The 16,470-nt window shown below is 42.2% G+C and overlaps 1 protein-coding gene across 1 annotated transcript in view; it reads left to right on the top strand.

The window, feature by feature from the left end:
* Nucleotides 1-355: 355 nt before the first annotated feature.
* The window catches only part of cps1 (carbamoyl-phosphate synthase 1, mitochondrial), a gene marked incomplete at both ends in the record, with an annotated part of 173,311 nt that continues 157,196 nt past the window's right edge, over nucleotides 356-16,470 (top strand). The window contains 7 exons of the mRNA XM_080752916.1: nucleotides 356-406; nucleotides 1,713-1,822; nucleotides 6,074-6,218; nucleotides 7,710-7,799; nucleotides 8,863-8,919; nucleotides 10,924-11,016; nucleotides 12,333-12,422. Of these exons, the coding sequence (XP_080609042.1) occupies nucleotides 356-406; nucleotides 1,713-1,822; nucleotides 6,074-6,218; nucleotides 7,710-7,799; nucleotides 8,863-8,919; nucleotides 10,924-11,016; nucleotides 12,333-12,422 (636 nt within the window). The remainder of the gene's footprint in view (nucleotides 407-1,712; nucleotides 1,823-6,073; nucleotides 6,219-7,709; nucleotides 7,800-8,862; nucleotides 8,920-10,923; nucleotides 11,017-12,332; nucleotides 12,423-16,470) is intronic.

The raw sequence follows: 16,470 nt of genomic DNA, 5'->3' as shown, positions 1-16,470 counted from the left end.
TATTTTGATGTTAACCTGCGGGCCACATTATGGGGCCTTTTCCACCGGCAAAGAACCGGTTCCGGTTCTTTCTCCCGGCTATGGGATGAACCAGAGGTGTGCTTTTCCACCGAGAACCGGAGTTGGTTCCGAACTGTAAAAGTTGGTTCGGAACGGGAACCACAAAATCCTTGGTTTTTCCAGTGAACCACCATCCGAACTGGGGGACATTGGCTCTGGTTCAATCTGGTGGAAACGCAAGCCGGTTTCGCAAGAACGAACCAAGGTTCTAAGAAAGTTGAACCGGCACTGGTTCTGGAACCAAGGTTCTTTTGGTGGAAAAGGCCCCTATGTGAAGGGTGGGGGCCAGTTGCCCATGTATGATCTATTGTATGAGAGGCTGGGAGTCAATGGTTCAGGAGGACTGGTGTGATGTAACCTCGCCTACCAGGCTTTCTGAGAAAAAGCCTGGTGTTCGTTCACAACAGGCCGTTTGGTTTCCGCCTAGAGCGCGGAAACCACTAGAAGAAGCGGCGTCGCTTTGATTTGGTTCCCTCCGTTTGTTTCCCGAATCCCTATTAAAATGCTCCAGTAGCCTAGTGTAGTCTTGCCAGTCGCTAAAAGTTGGACTAAAAGATGCATATACCAAACGAATTTTTCAAAAGCAAAACTACTCCGCATCAAGGACTTTATTAGGTAGGCCCTAAAAGTATGTCCTTGAGCGCAGGGGAATATTTTGGGTTAAAACTGAATCCGGTTTGATCTTTCCGGCAAATTGTAGTCCTTGAGTACTACAACGTGACGTTTTGTGGTTTCCGCTCCAGACCGGTTACAAACCCGAAAAGTGAAGTGATCCCAGACTAGGTGTGATGTGCTCCCTTTCTTTGGTTTTGGTTTTATCACCTCAGCAGAGCTTTTTATGGGTTGTATTGTAGTGTGTCTGTGGCCTGCTGTGAGCAGGGCCATTGAGGGGGTCTAAACGACTGGCAATGAACGCATGAATTACTGTAGGTTTCCTGTGTCTGGTTGGGACAGGAAGGGACTACGGTTTCTATGGTTTCTAAGATGACATAAAAATAAATAAAAAAAGCCCTGGGCTGTGGTCCAGTTGTCCAGGCATTGCATATCGCGGGTTCGAGTCCCTGACGATCTTTGCTGCATTTCTCTCCTCTCTCTCCCTGTTTCCTGTCTCTCTACTGTGAATCTATAAATGAACCCCTCCCCCCCCAAATATGTGTGTGTATATATATATATATATATATATATATATATATATATATATATATATATATATATATATATATATATATATATATATATATATATATATGGCCATATACTGTACATTGTGTCTCTCTCTCTCTCTCTCTCTCTCTCTCTCTCTCTCTCTCTCTCTCTCTCTCTCTCTCTCTCTCTATGTGCTATTGAACACCCTTTATGTCTGTGTGTTATTGAACCAATGAAAAGTAGTAAAAAGCCCTTCGGTCCTCCCAACTCCACTTGAGCTCATTTTCCAGAAAATTAACATTTTGGAGTTAGGAGGTTTCGGCCCGAAATATACCCTGCATCTCAGTTATTTGATTGCACTTGAAATATTAAGTTAGTTTAAGATTCTAAATGTCAGTTTCAATATATTTTCTCTTTAATGAAGGTATTTCGCTGCCCTGACTGTGATGATATTTGTGTGACTGTGAGAGTATGTTCTGATGTGTCTGGTCTCTCTCCACTACCAGGCCCAGACAGCCCATCTTGTCTTGGAGGATGGCACCCGGATGAAGGGCATCTCCTTCGGGCATGAAGGCTCCACAGCTGGGGAGCTTGTCTTCAACACTGGCCTGGTGGGGTAAGAAGGACAGGTGCCTGCCTACGTGTACCTACTGTACTTATTGCTCTGGTCGCAATTTTTTGTCAGAATGTTATTGAGAGGATCACCCCTTGAGATGCAGCATCTCATTTTAGAGGGGGTCCTAAACACATAAGTGAACACATACAAGCAGTACAAAACACATACGTGAGCACATGCATACAGTACAAAAACACATAAGTGAACACATACATACAGTACAAAAACACAAGAATAGAACATTACTTACAGTGCAGACACACAAGACATACAGTACAGTTAGCTTGCTCATCATCTCCCACCCATACCCCCAACCCTCAAAAATAATGGAGAATACAGTACTTTAACTGGGATAGCAAAATATTCATAATAGTAGAATAAAGTAAAAAATAAAAATAAAATAAAAATAAGAAAATAACCCCCCTAACCCAATAAGAACTAAGTGAACCGTGTCGACCAGTGAAACATCTTTCAACGGTTCTGGATTTGTTTCCATTTATGTTTACGGCCTGGTTTCAGATGAGGTTCTCAGAACCTAATTTGGGCCTTGCTCGAGAGGTGGTACTAACCTTCGGGGTCGTCACAGCGGCCAAATCAAGTTGGGCTCCCATCGACTTTCTATAGGCTACAGGTGGAAAATACCCAGATAAAAAAAAATAATCTGGGTATTTAAGTAGGATGTGAGGGGTTTAACTAGGGGTTTGTCATGATGCTGAATCCATTGCAAGCATTTGTTTTGCACAAAAAACAATCCTTGGGCTACAAATGGCCCCAGAAAACGCCCACAAAACCATCGACATTTTACATTAATTTTCTCTCAAATAATTGCGATTAACGATTTAATTGTATTTTTGTCGTTGACAATTACATTTCTGTTTGGCTTTTAGGCTTTGAAGTTGCACATGGTAGATATGACACATAACCTAAGACATTTCTGACAGTGACATATTTGACAACTTTATACTTAAAAAAGAACATTGATAGTGGAAGTAGCCGATCTACAAGCTCATAACGCATTTTGGAAACGATTATGACGATTATGAAATAATTGTGACAGCGCTAGCAGCGCTCGCTTCACACTGGGTGTGATTTTCTTTGTAAATGAATGCCCTACTCCTTGGTCATAATATCCACAAGTTTCCAGCGTCCCATGAGCCCTTGCATGAAAGGCGGTCTCGAGTCCGCTTGATGCGTCCTCAAGAACGGTGCGCTGCATTGTGAAGCTACCGTCCATGAACAAGGAAGTAGTGACGCTTCTGGCAAGGATGAAAATAGCGAGTTTAAGCTTGCTACGGCAACGGCAGATGACAACGGTAATCGGAAATCATCCGCACTCGATAGATAAACCTGCCGTCGCCGCGGACGCCTCTACTACGGCAGAAGGTCCCTTCCCACGTAGCGCCTACTCCGTCTGCTGCGTGTACGCGTCGCCATGGGAACCAAAGCGTTCAGTGAAAGGGGTGGGAACCCGTCGCCGCTGAGGCTTTGCTTAACCATTTTGATCGCTACGGCGATTACGTCATAGCAGCCGTAGTCCGCCTGGCGTTGCCGTATTGAAAACCATCTAGCTTAAACTCGCTAGAAACAAGGATCAGTCCCTAACGTCACTATTAAGATACCAAGCCCAAGGATGCGCCAGTGACGTTCCTGTTGTGCGATGATTACAGACGGCGTTACATTGTGATGTTTCAAAGACAGTCAGCACACACTGCTTTGGTTGTGTATTGTTCTTCTGTTATTGTTACAACTCAAGATAACGTCAGGAACACTGTAAAACTTTATATTCGCTCTAAATTCTGACACGATACTCTTCTTTAGTGACATGACGTTCTATATCTCCCAAATAGGGATGGTCCGATCAGGTTTTTTGGAACCGATCACCGAGCACCGATCACAAAAGTTTGATCACCCGATACCGATCAATCACCGATCTGATCAAGTTATTATTTATATTTTCTAAATGTTAATGTTTTAACTTTAATTCATTCATTCACTCGTGAATTCATTTATATATTTGCCTTATAGTTATTTACCAGCATTACTATGTATTTATTATCATAGCAGTAACTAATTATTCCTTCAGCACTGTGGAAATCAATACCCCAAAATGGCCTCAAGTGGGCATACTGAACTGCTGGTTGATTGGATGCACCGATCCGATCCGATCGGTGAATTTACCTTTTGATCTAAACCACCGATTATCGCCGATCACGCTTTGATCGTCCCGATCCGATCCATTGCCGATTGATCGGTAACATCTCTAGTCCCAAAGCCCCATAGTCAACAGCGCCCCATGGAGGCACACAAATACAATTACAGTTGAATGAAGTGTACTCCAGGGAGTCCAGGCACAGAAGAATTTTGGCCAATGTGAATGCTGGTCAGCGAGAACCAGCAACCGTTTTCAGAAACAGTTCAAATCAAACAGATTGCAGGGTGAATCCGCCCTATAGGACACATTTTTCCTCAGTAAGCTCCTTGGGAAATTGTGGATAGCGTCATGCAAAAGCACCAAAAGTAGCAGATCCACAAGCTCGAAACGTGCCACGATTTTTGACATATGAGGCTTCCACCTGATAGAGACGATATATATATATATATATATATATATATATATAGTATATTAGGGCTGGGATGCGATTACATTTTTAATCTAATTAATTAAGGCTCTGTGATTAATTAATCGCATTTTAATCGCACATCGATATTTGACCTGAGAAGCATTTTTTCCAAGTAAAACACATTTTGTGGTACGAGTGAGTCAACAAGTGAGTTTTTTAAATCTACATTTTGCATCCACTGGGCCAAGCAAAGCGCTCTGATCGGCTACTTATCCCTTTGCGTTTGTTGTCTCTTCTTGGTCGGTGCATCGCTATGATCGGTAGGTTCTGTGGTGCAAAAACTAAGTGCGATTAAAATGTGTTAATTTGTTTAATCGTGTACATTTTCTGTAATTAATTAATCGCAATTAATCAGTTAAAGTCCCAGCCTTAAAGGAGCTATAGTCAACTTTTTCATTGTAGGGCCGACACTTTGTTTACATCCTGGTCTATAGACTAGAATGTAAACAAAGTATCGGTCTGACAATGGCCAAAATGATTATTTTATCATTATTTTACGCTTTTTGTGGTCATTTTTGAATAGAAACACATATAAGAAGCTTATTTTTTTTTATATCTTCGAAACATAATTTCTATTTTAGCATCCGTTTTTCAAGAAAAAGTTGACTATAGCTCCTTTAACACTTATGTTGCTATGATCTTTTCTCTTCAATGTCCCCCGTTGCCATGGTTACCATAGACTTCCATGTAATTGCGCAATTGTGTAAAAAGTGCACGCCCATGCCTAGATGATGCACCACGTGTGTGCCCACTGTTCACAGCTTTCAAACAAAAAAATCCGCTTGGAAATCCGTTCAGGCATTCATGATTTATCAGCCATTATGTTTTTTTCAGATGTAAACAAACATGGCTGCCATGTTTGAAAGAATGGGTTGGTATGGGGGTTAAACATAGCCTGATTTCAGACTCAGCTCACGCTTTAGTCTGAAACTGTGCTCCATTCTGAGCGATTTACGGGGGACTTTTTTGCGAGCGTGCACGCGCGTGTCCGCGCGCGAGTGATCGCGACGCACGGTGATCGAGACGCACGGTGGACGCGACGCACCGTCGGGGAGTGTGTGTGTGTGTCTCTGTCTGTGCCAGTGACTGCTTCCACACAGAACTGCGACCAGAAACTTGTAATCAACATTAAACAGCTTGGTGAAATCAGTGCGCTCGTGCGTGTGTGTGTGTGTGAACTTCGTTTGAATCGTTTCAACTGCTGCGCGGATTGGATATTCGTTAGACCCACCCCACCCCCACCCCCACCCCGCGCGCTCATTGGACAGCCGAAAATAAAAACCGATTCATGTACTAAGCTCCAGACCAGAGAAAGAGTCCACTCTGAGAGTGGGCGGGGTCTCTGGTCTGGAAGCAGGCTAGGTTAAACATACAATTTCGCGATCGCGATCATGCCTAACACATTTCTGGAGGTCCAAAAAATCTTTTTGAAAAAAAAAAATTGAATTCTTTTTCTTTTCTTTTTTTTTCAAAAACGGCCCAAACTCGGGAAACTCAGGGTTGGCACAGCGTTGGTACCAATACAAACTCGGGAAACTCGGGGTTGGCACCAGATGTGTTAATAAATATATATATATATATATATATATATATATATATATTAAAGTATAATGGTTCCGTTATGTTCCAGGTATCCCGAGGCTGTAACTGACCCCAGCTACAGGGGTCAGATCCTGACCCTGACCTACCCCATCGTGGGGAACTACGGCGTGCCCAACACCCAGGAGGTGGACGAGCTGGGCCTGAGGAGGCATGTGGAGTCAGAGCGCATCCAGGTGAGGCACGCTAGGCCAGTGGTTCTCTGCCCCCAAAATAATCATATTTTAACCGGGGACCCCCCCACCCTGACGAGCACTAAAGAGTTGAGGCATTACATTTTGTTTAACACACTTTTATTGTGAAAATAGCAGATCTACATGCTCACAACGCCTCGCAACGCGAGGCGTTGTGAGCATGTAGATCGGCTATTTTCACAATTTCTGCCTCTAATATTCGACAATTTGGCCAATGTTTTAATTTATCATTTTAGAGGTACTAAAAAGCCCTTAAATCAGGGGTGTGCAATTATTTTCTCCATGGGGCCACATGAACAACAGAAAATATTGTGGAGGGCCGGGCCTAAAGGCAGTGCTCCCCGCAAGATGTGCTCCCCGCAAACTAAACACACAGCTTTACCTCCGACTTCAATAAATAAATACTTAGCAGTCCGATTTTTTTTGCCACTTTAGCCATTTTTGATGGGTAAGGTAAGGCAGGTCGTCTTGACGTGTGACCAGTCTGACCACCTGCTTGTTATTGAGACAACGATCCAATGATCACACACACGTGCTGATGTACGCATTGCGTCCATATGTACAATACATGAATAGAATACTTCAAAATAAAAGAAATGCAGCTTTAGTCCATGCATGCATGAGGTCAAATTAGAAAATGTGTTTATTTTGTAATTTGCCATTAACCCTACAAGGGCCGGTCAGAGTGAACCAAAGGGCCGCATACGGCCCCCGGGCCGCACAATGCCCAGGTCTGCCTTAAATTGTCACTTTAGAAATTTACAGATACCCTCTATACAATTACACTTTATGTTGGTTTGTTTACTGTTGAGTGAGAAAACAATGTTTCACATTAAGCTAATCATCTGGGGACCCCCCCCCCAAAAAAAAATAATAATAATTTGGGGACCCGCCTGAGGGTCCCGACCCACAGGTTGAGAACCACTGCGCTAGGCTACCAACCAGGCAGGCATAGAAGTGTTTATGCAATTATTTATTTTAGTGCAGCGCATGTTTTTAATTGTTTATAACGGGAGTGCTGACTTTGGACACTGCAGCAGCTTGAAGTTGGGCATTTATCACATGTTGTTCTCGGTCCGAGTTTTTAGAGTAACATTTAGCCAATGAGGAACCAGCATTCTTGTGACTTCACCTTTATGCAGCATCTTTCTAGTTACTTGTGCCAGCAGAGCGTGCAAGTACCGCGATTGGCTGGGTATGTATGTCGGTGCCATTCTTTGTTTAAAGGCCATGTAGGCTACACAGGAAGTAGAAAACAGATGTAGTTTATTTATTTGAAGGACTGTGGGGGCGTTCTTCTAAAGATAGGGAAATAATTATTATAGACAGAAGATGGCGATGCCCACTAGGGCATAGCCTGGCACACTGCCCACAAGACGGCGGTGTACTCTAGCAGTATAGCATCAAAAACACTGGTATCAAGTCACATGACAGTCTTCTGTCATGACTTAACATTTGTTTTGTTTTTTATAGGTGTCTGGTCTACTGGTGCAAGACTACAGCCTTGAGTACAGCCATTGGAACTCAGTCAAGTCCCTGAGTCAATGGCTCCAAGAGGAGAAGGTTGGGATCCAGCATACTATATTTACTTACTATTACGTCGGGATGGGAACGACAAGCGATATTATCGTTTATCGTGGAAAAAAAAAAACACTCACGATAATCGTATCGTGGAGATTTAACATATCGTGATATCGTCCTCCGTCATGCACTGGGTCTGGGATCAATTCACCTTTTATTTGCCGAGCTGCATATGCAGTACCACTTAAACCCTCTATAATTGGTAAAAGGTACTTATAATATACGTACTTGATACAGTCTTTTTTCACTCTCTATCAAATGACCTGACGATCTCTCACATTAATTAAAAAAAGTCTTATTTACATGCAGAGTTAAGCTCTGGCGTTTAAGTGAAATGTAGCCTGAAATTTATGAAATGCTTTAGTGGCTTTATCACATTTTAGTGAAAAAAAAAAAAAAAAGTATTTTCAGTCCCTGTCTAAAGCTGTACTTTCCAAGATGACTGGCTCTCAGTGAGATTGGGACACAAATGCCTTTGCCAAAAAATAGCCGATCTACAAGATCACGTTGCGATGCGTTGTGAGCTTGTAGATCGGCTATTTTTGGCAAATGTTCCACCCCAGGATAATGGATTTGGATAATCGCGATAATATTTTCATATCGTCCCATCCCTACTATTATATAGGGATGGGTGATTAACTGATAATATATCAAAACCGATATTTAGAACCAACAACAACTTAATCTTGATCATGTAGGAGGTTAATCGATTCATTGAGAAGCAGGTTTAAAAAACTATATACCGTATTTGATATTTCTTACGTATCAATTTCAATAGATTTTGTTTATAATCGACACAGACTAATTACCGATTAGTCTAATTAACCACTTGTATACTTTGTTGTATAATGGTGTAGAGACAATAGCAGATCTACAAGCTCAAGCAGCACACTCATTTCACAAATAAATAATTCATTAAGGTGTCTGGTGACTGACAAAAGTTTGAAATAATTGTGATTTGAAGTCATATTGCCCGCCCTGCGATGATGCTTGATTTATTATTTATCAGGAATGATCATTTTGCAATCTTTCATTTCATTTCAAGGTTCCTGCACTTTATGGGGTGGACACCAGAATGCTGACCAAGTTGATCAGAGACAGGGTAAATACATTTACACTTCTATTAGTACGCATTAAAATATCTTTGTAATTAGCAACATCTGTTATCACCGAGTGCCGCGCTGCGAGCTTGTAGATCTGCTATTTTTGAAAAAGTCGTGAAAATGTGTGCAAATCTTTGAATATATGTATTTTTAAAGCGAATGTTTGTAACTCAAATTTTGCTTCTGGGTGGTCCCTGGAACTAAATATTTTGAGATGCGGGTCCGTGGCCAAATACATATCATTTTGGGGGTCCTTGACATGAAAAAGTTTGAGAACCACTGACACAGTAGTCTCTCAAGAACAGACTAACTGAGCTCCAGTTAAGTGAAAAGGACCTTTTATTTGGCGATGGCTGGCCAGATTGCTCACATAGAAACATAGGTTTTTCAAAAAAACCTTAGAAGGATTCAAAAGACACTTATAGAATCGGGTAAAATTCAAATTTTCACGATTTTTCAAAAATAGCAGATCTACAATCTCGCAGCGCGGCACTCGGTGCCGCGCTGTGAGCTTGTGTATCTGCTGTTTTTCAATAGTTAAAGCATACAATAATAATACACTATAATGTGTGCCTGTTCTAAATGGGTTAAAATATCTTTGTAATTAGCGACATCTGTTATCTTAACTATTATAATAAATCTCAGATATCGTCTCCGTCGAGTGGAAACCTCATTATGTCAAAAATGAATGACTTTCCAGGATAAAAAACAAACAAAAAAAAAACAGCAAAAGTAGCAGATTGACAAGCTTGAAACGCGGCATGAATGTGGATCTGTTACTTTTGGTGCTTTTTAGGTCTGGGGCGGTATCGACATTTTGTTATCGCGGTTATCGTCTCCCCATTACCGACGGTATTGCGGTAATTACCGCACCCCCGTATCTATTAATTAGGGTTCGGCGATAAGCCAAAAATATTCCCATCATCTGCCCAAAATTCAGCGCTCCACAGTCCTATAAGTCCGAATTATACTGTACACTTCCCCGTACAGCACAGCAGCGGGTCTGGCTTCGAAGGTAGCAGATCTACAAGCTCACAACACGTTGCGTCCGCGACTCGTTCTGAGCTTGTAGATCTGTGCAGTGTCGGGTTACTATAGTAATGTAGGCTACTGGGGCTTCTAAGATACTGCACACTGTTTGTGAACAAACTAGATGAGACGGTTATTGATCCTGTACTGATTGAGTGGTGATATAAACATATAGTAGGCACGTTTTAAGTTACCAGGCTTCTTGTATAGCACCGCCGACGGGCAGCGACATGGTCGAAAAAGTACTCAAGATTTTCTAAGTCGACAATCCCATCTGTCAGGTGACAGAAACCAGTGTCTAGTGCTAGTTTCATTTTTGGTTTTAGTCCTCTGAGTTGTGCTCCGCCCGTATGCTCTGTTAAGCAAGCCTAGCCTATATATTTTTGGAGGAATAAAAAAGAAACTGCCACAAGGTATGTATAAACATACTTGGATTATGGAGAAAGTTTAACGCTGCTTCTGTACGAGGCTACTCTGTCCCTATGATGGCCCGAGCTTCCAAACATGTCGTACGCGGCCCAGAGCAGAGCGGCATGGAGCTGCAGGCGGTCCTCGCTTCTCCCCATTTAAAAACTTGCTAGTTCTCAATAAAAAATAGCCCCACTCCGCTCGCATGCTCTGTATAGCTTATATATATTTTGGGGGGAGATAAAAAAATGAAGTAAAAACCTTTTATTATTATCATTTTTTTTTTAAATTTTACCACGGTAAGGAACCTAACACCGCGGTAGGCCGCGGTATGCCGCGGTATACCGCAATACGGCGGTTACCGTACCCAGCCCTAGTGCTTGTGTGTGACACTGTAGTATGATCAAGTCTGGCTTTAATTCACGGAAAAGTACAAAACGTTAAAATATGAATATATCGTTGTTGCCTGACGACAACGACATATCGCCTGAGCACTCAATGACCAAAATACTGATCATTCTCTGCATCTGCTGACTCTAACGCCTGCTTCCTGATCCTCCCACCAGGGCACGATGTTGGGGAAGATCGAGTTTGATGGGCAGCCTGTGGAGATGATTGACCCCAACTGTAAAAACCTACTGCCCGAGGTCTCTACCAAGGTAAAACGCTGCTGCTCGCCACTATTGGAGTGAAACAGTCATATAGATATACAAGCAGGTAGCTTTCATGCACATCCAGGTGGAGGTGCTGGTTGGCAAGATGAAGTACATGAGAAAGAAAACTAGTGCTTAATTTGAGGGGGAACATGTTCCCCCGCCTCTATATTTGATTGGATCCGGTGGATCCGGCACCTATTTGATTGGATCCGGGACCTTACCTGTCAATCAAAATAGTGCTGTTTGGTCATTTATGTTTTCATCCTTCCAAATAGAGACCTTTTGGCTGCAGCATTTTTATTTACTTTATATTTATGTTTTTGTTCAATTTCTTGTACATTTTTCTGATGTGGTGCTTCATAAGTGACACAGTGAAACACAATAGACAAGCTATACACAAACGGTATACATGATGTCATAGAATTTTGTTAACAATTTGAATATGACAGTTATTCAGATTGATCATTCCAAATTGATGAATTGACTACCAGTGCTCTGATGGCCCACATACAGTATATTTGCCAAATGTTGCTGCTAATATTTTACTGGGTGCGTACATTTAGGGAAAAAAAGAAAACGTGGATGCGGCCGTTTACGCACGCAGTCTGGGATCCGGCACCTATTCATTGACAAATTAAGCACTGAAAAAAAAAAATACTCCCACTGCTTCTCTCAGGAAGGGACCGCACACTCCAAAGAAGATGGACAGGACTCTATGCTTAAAGGAGTAGTTCACCACTTTTCAACCTGTCTTCATATAATAGGTCCTCACTAATGCTCATAATAAAATAGCAATTTTTTTTTCCATTCAGTCTGGGTCTCATAGGAGAGCTGTCAAATCCTTCTACCGGTGACATCATCGTTTGACAAAAAAAATTAAATAATATTTTTGAAGAAAAAAAATATTTAGATTTTTATTATCACAAGAACAATGGCTTCCACTTTAACATTGCCACTTTTTCAGGAATAGAAAGCCTGCAGTTTCTATTAGCTTGCATTTCCCATTGATGATGTCACCGGTAGAAGGATTTGAGCCACCCACAGCTCTCCTATGAGACCCAAACTGAGTAGAAAAAAATTGTGATATTTTATCATGAACATTAGTGAGGACCTATTATATGAAGATAGGTTGAAAAGTGGTGGAGTGCCCCTTTAATTATTTATTCATTTTTCTTCTGCACAACATGTTTCGCCTTGTGGCTTTGTCAGGTGTTATACAGTATATGATATAGATAGTTATATTAGATGTCTCCCACCCCTTTTCTTTTCTCTTTCTGAGAACCACACAATCATAAAGCCTTTGTTTGTTCTACACCCAGGAAACCAAAGTGTTTGGAAAAGGAAACCCTATCAAAGTGGTGGCTGTGGACTGCGGCATCAAACACAACATCATCCGGCTGCTGGTGAAGGTAAGGGAAGAGAAGGCATGAATCCGTTTACAAAGCAAGGACAGAAGAACACATCTAACTATCAACTAGAAATACTGTTCCTACGAAACAGTGTGGGCTCGTATGGAACACCATGTATGCATGGGCACAAAGATTTACCCAACAGGCACTCCAACATTACATCTGAGACTCCTACATTTTATATACTTTATATACTTTAGTATCTATCTACAGTATCTACAGTACAAAAGCCCTGCCTTTGTACTGTTGGTCAGTTTATTTAGGAGAATAACCTTGGTCTATAAAGTTTTGGTATAACATACTGGTCTCGCCAGTTACAGTACTATTCATAATGTAAAGCCATTTAACACATATTGCACACTAATGAATGATTGTTTGGGATGATATTTAATGATAATATGTGTTACTTTTGTCAGCTGTCATCTTCATAGATGGTGGTCAGCCACAAACTCAGTCACAACAACTGGCCAATAAAAAAAAGATACCAGTTCTGTTCAGAATAAAATATTAGAAAACGCTCAATAGCAGGCTCGATAAAAGCCCGGCTCAATAAACAGGATCGATAAGGTGCTCATTATCAATAAAGGTTAACAAGCTCCATCCCTAGTGTTTTAATTGTGCTGTTACTCTTCCTATGATTGTATCCTGTTGTAGTTCTAATGACCTGTACTGTAACTTAAATTGCCGTGCCGTCTCTGGCTCCTGAATCCCCACCACGGCATCAAAAACTAGAACTGCACTCTCTTGAGGTGCCAACTTGGGACTTGTGCCCATTTATGGCCTACTTGTGTGCCAGGAGGGCGCGCCATGAGGTGCGCTCACCACTGGCATCACCACTGGCGATGCCAGTGACATCACTACTGGCATCACCAGGAATACTGATCTCTCATTGGCTGTTAATGATGACGTTGCCAGAGATGCTGGTCCCTGATTGGGCTACGGTCTTAAACTAGAGAGGACACCTAGAGAGGACACCGACATACATACTTACATATCGCAGTACTTGCTCTCTCTGCTGGCGCAAGCAATAAAGCCATCCTTCTATCTAGACCAGGGGTTTTCAAAAGTGGGTGACGGGGCACCCTGGGGTGCCGTGACAGCAGTCCAGGGGTGCCGCGAGATAATTTGATAATATTTGGAATTTATTTGGACAAAGTTATTTTCAGTCAGTTCTAACCAAAATGGCTATTATCTCAACGTTTTTCTTGCAACATAATCACTAAATATCGTCACTGTCGGCCAGAAACCTCGTATCTCCAAGTTTCAAATGTGGACGTCTTTTGGTAAAGCAAAGCCCTGCTTCATCATACAAGACTGTTGCACAAAACTAGTGAAAACAGCCGATCTACAAGCACACAACGCCTCGCATCATAGTACATTTTATAGATGATAACTAGAAAACGAACAGTTTTGGACATACATGGTTTCCACCTGACAACAACGATATGCTATAAATATAAGGTGCTGGGAGTGAAAATTATAATGTAGGGGTGCCTCGGATTAAAAAAAAAATGTATGGGGTGCCCTGGACAAAAAGTTTGGGAACCCCTGATCTAGACGGCTAGGGCTGAAACTGCCCAGATATGGATGATGACACAATAATGACATCATAGATGACTGATCTCGCAGACTGGCATCCAGTATAAAAGGTGGCACACATTATAAAACTCTATTCGTTTACAGAGTGAGACATTAAGGGTGGGTTCTCATTCAGAGTGGTGTAGGTGTGTCAAATGTTTCAGTGGACGGTGAATGTGAGAGAAAAAACAAAAGATGGAGGTCATCAGGCTGCAGTGGCTGTGGGGAACGAGCTTTACTCATTCGGAGGTCACTCTAGTGAACCTCTAAAGGATCACATCAACGTGTACATCTTCAACACAGTGTCTCTGACATGGAGAACGTTGCCCCCAGTGGCAACTAGAAGAGGAGAACGTCCCCTTGAAGATCCCTGCATGCGCCAGTTCCACACTGCTGTGCTGGTAGAAGATACCATCTACATGTGTGGAGGTTGGACAAACACAGGTTACTGCGATGTGCTTTATGCATTTGAAGTCGACGCCCACGGATGGTTCAAACCCATGGTTTCTGGGACTGTTCCAGAGCGGAGGTACGACCACTCGGCCTGTGTCTTGGAGAAGGTCATGTTTATCCATGGAGGATGGACCAAGCTGACTGGACGGACTAATGACATCTACAAGTTGGACACGACCACAATGATCTGGTCTTTAATTAACACCAGAGGCACTACAGCACCTGCTTCATCATGTCACTCTGCCACCGTCATCGGGACAAAGATGTTTGTATTTGGGGGATGGAGGGAGTTTCCGTACTACTACTACAACACCATCAGAGTGTTTGACACAGAGACCAACTGCTGGCTGAACACGCCTTCTGCACAGCTTCTTCCAGAAGCACGCAGGAGTCATTCAGCCTTTGCCTACAATGGAGAGCTGTACGTATTTGGTGGTGTGAACTGTAGGGGTAAAGCCTTAAAAGATCTGTTGAAATTCAGTCCAGAGACCTTCTCCTGGAAAGCGGTTAAGCCCAAGCGGGAAGGCCCAGTAAGGATGATTAATGGCTGCTGTTGCATGGTGGGAGATCGTATCATCCTCTTTGGAGGATGCAGTGATGGCCTTTTTATCTTAGACTTGATTCCTAGTCTGAAGACGTTATGCAAGCTGGCGGTTATTCAGTACGATCTGGGCCAGTCAGAACTCCCACACAACATCAGGTGGGAACTGGCAGCCATGACTGATGGAACTCAAGACTAAAATAAATATGCACTCAGCAGAGCTCATATCTTCACCAGGAAGGTTGACCAGTCAGTCATCTCCATATTTGGGAGTAAAATAACTTTCATTTAACACATTCACTGCCCGGACGTTTTCCCATTCTATAGATAGACCTTGCCACAAATTTTGACAATTTTTGCCCCATCTTTCCAGAGCCACAGCACTTCTTCTAACACATTTAGGCCTGAACACATTATTACGCAATATTTTATGCTTTAAATATATAAAGAATCACACCCAATGTGAAGTGAGCGGTGGTCGTACTTGCATAACGTCTTCCATTGGTAATTGGTGATGTAATACAGGCTATACACACACACATTGCTATGGCAAAACGCTGAGGAAAAAGACTAGGATATAGTGATGTAATTGGTGATGTAATATGGCTACACACACACACACACACACACATTGCTATGGCAAAACGCTGAGGAAAAACACATTGTTATGGCAAAACGCTGAGGAAAAGTGGCTACAGATAGGTCTAGGATGTAATTGGTGATGTAATATGGCTACACACACACATATTGCTATGGCAAAACGCTGAGGAAAACACATTGCTATGGCAAAACGCGGAGGAAAAGTGGCTACAGACACACGCACAGCCACTCTATGGAGCGGTTTACCACCGCTCAAAAAATAGCAGATATACAAGCTCACAGCGCAGCACCGAGTGCCGTGCTGCGAGCTTGTAGATCTGCTATTTTTTAAAAATCGTGAAAATTAGAATTTTGACCCGATTCTATAAGTGTCTTTTGAATCCTTCTAAGGTTTTTTTTTAAAAACCTATGTTTCTATGTCAGTAATCTGGCCAGCCATCGTCAAAGAAAAGGTCCTTTTCACTTAACTGGAGCTGCAGTTGTTCTTGAGAGACTACTATGTCAGTGGTGCTCAAACTTTTTCATGACAAGGGCCCTCAAATTTATAGTTATTTGGCCACGGACCCCCATCTCAAAATATTTAGTTCCAGGGACCACCCAGAAGCAAAACTTTAGTTACAAACGTTCGCTTTGAAAATACATATATTCAAAGATTTGCACACATTTTCACGACTTTTTCAAAAATAGCAGATCTACAAGCTTGTGAGCTTGTATACCTGCTATTTTTCACTGGTTAAAGCATTCAATGAAGGCATTGAAGGCATAATAAAAACACAGAGTTTCTAGCATATGTACGGTACGATAATTTAGTAAACGGCCTGAGAGTGTACCTCACTCTCACCAACAATGGTCCCCTTGGGACTTAGATTAAGAGAT

The sequence above is a fragment of the Nannobrachium achirus genome (genome assembly GCF_963921795.1).
Source record: "Nannobrachium achirus genome assembly, chromosome: 22".
Taxonomy (NCBI): domain Eukaryota; kingdom Metazoa; phylum Chordata; class Actinopteri; order Myctophiformes; family Myctophidae; genus Nannobrachium; species Nannobrachium achirus.
This window is presented reverse-complemented; position numbering and strand designations above follow the sequence as displayed.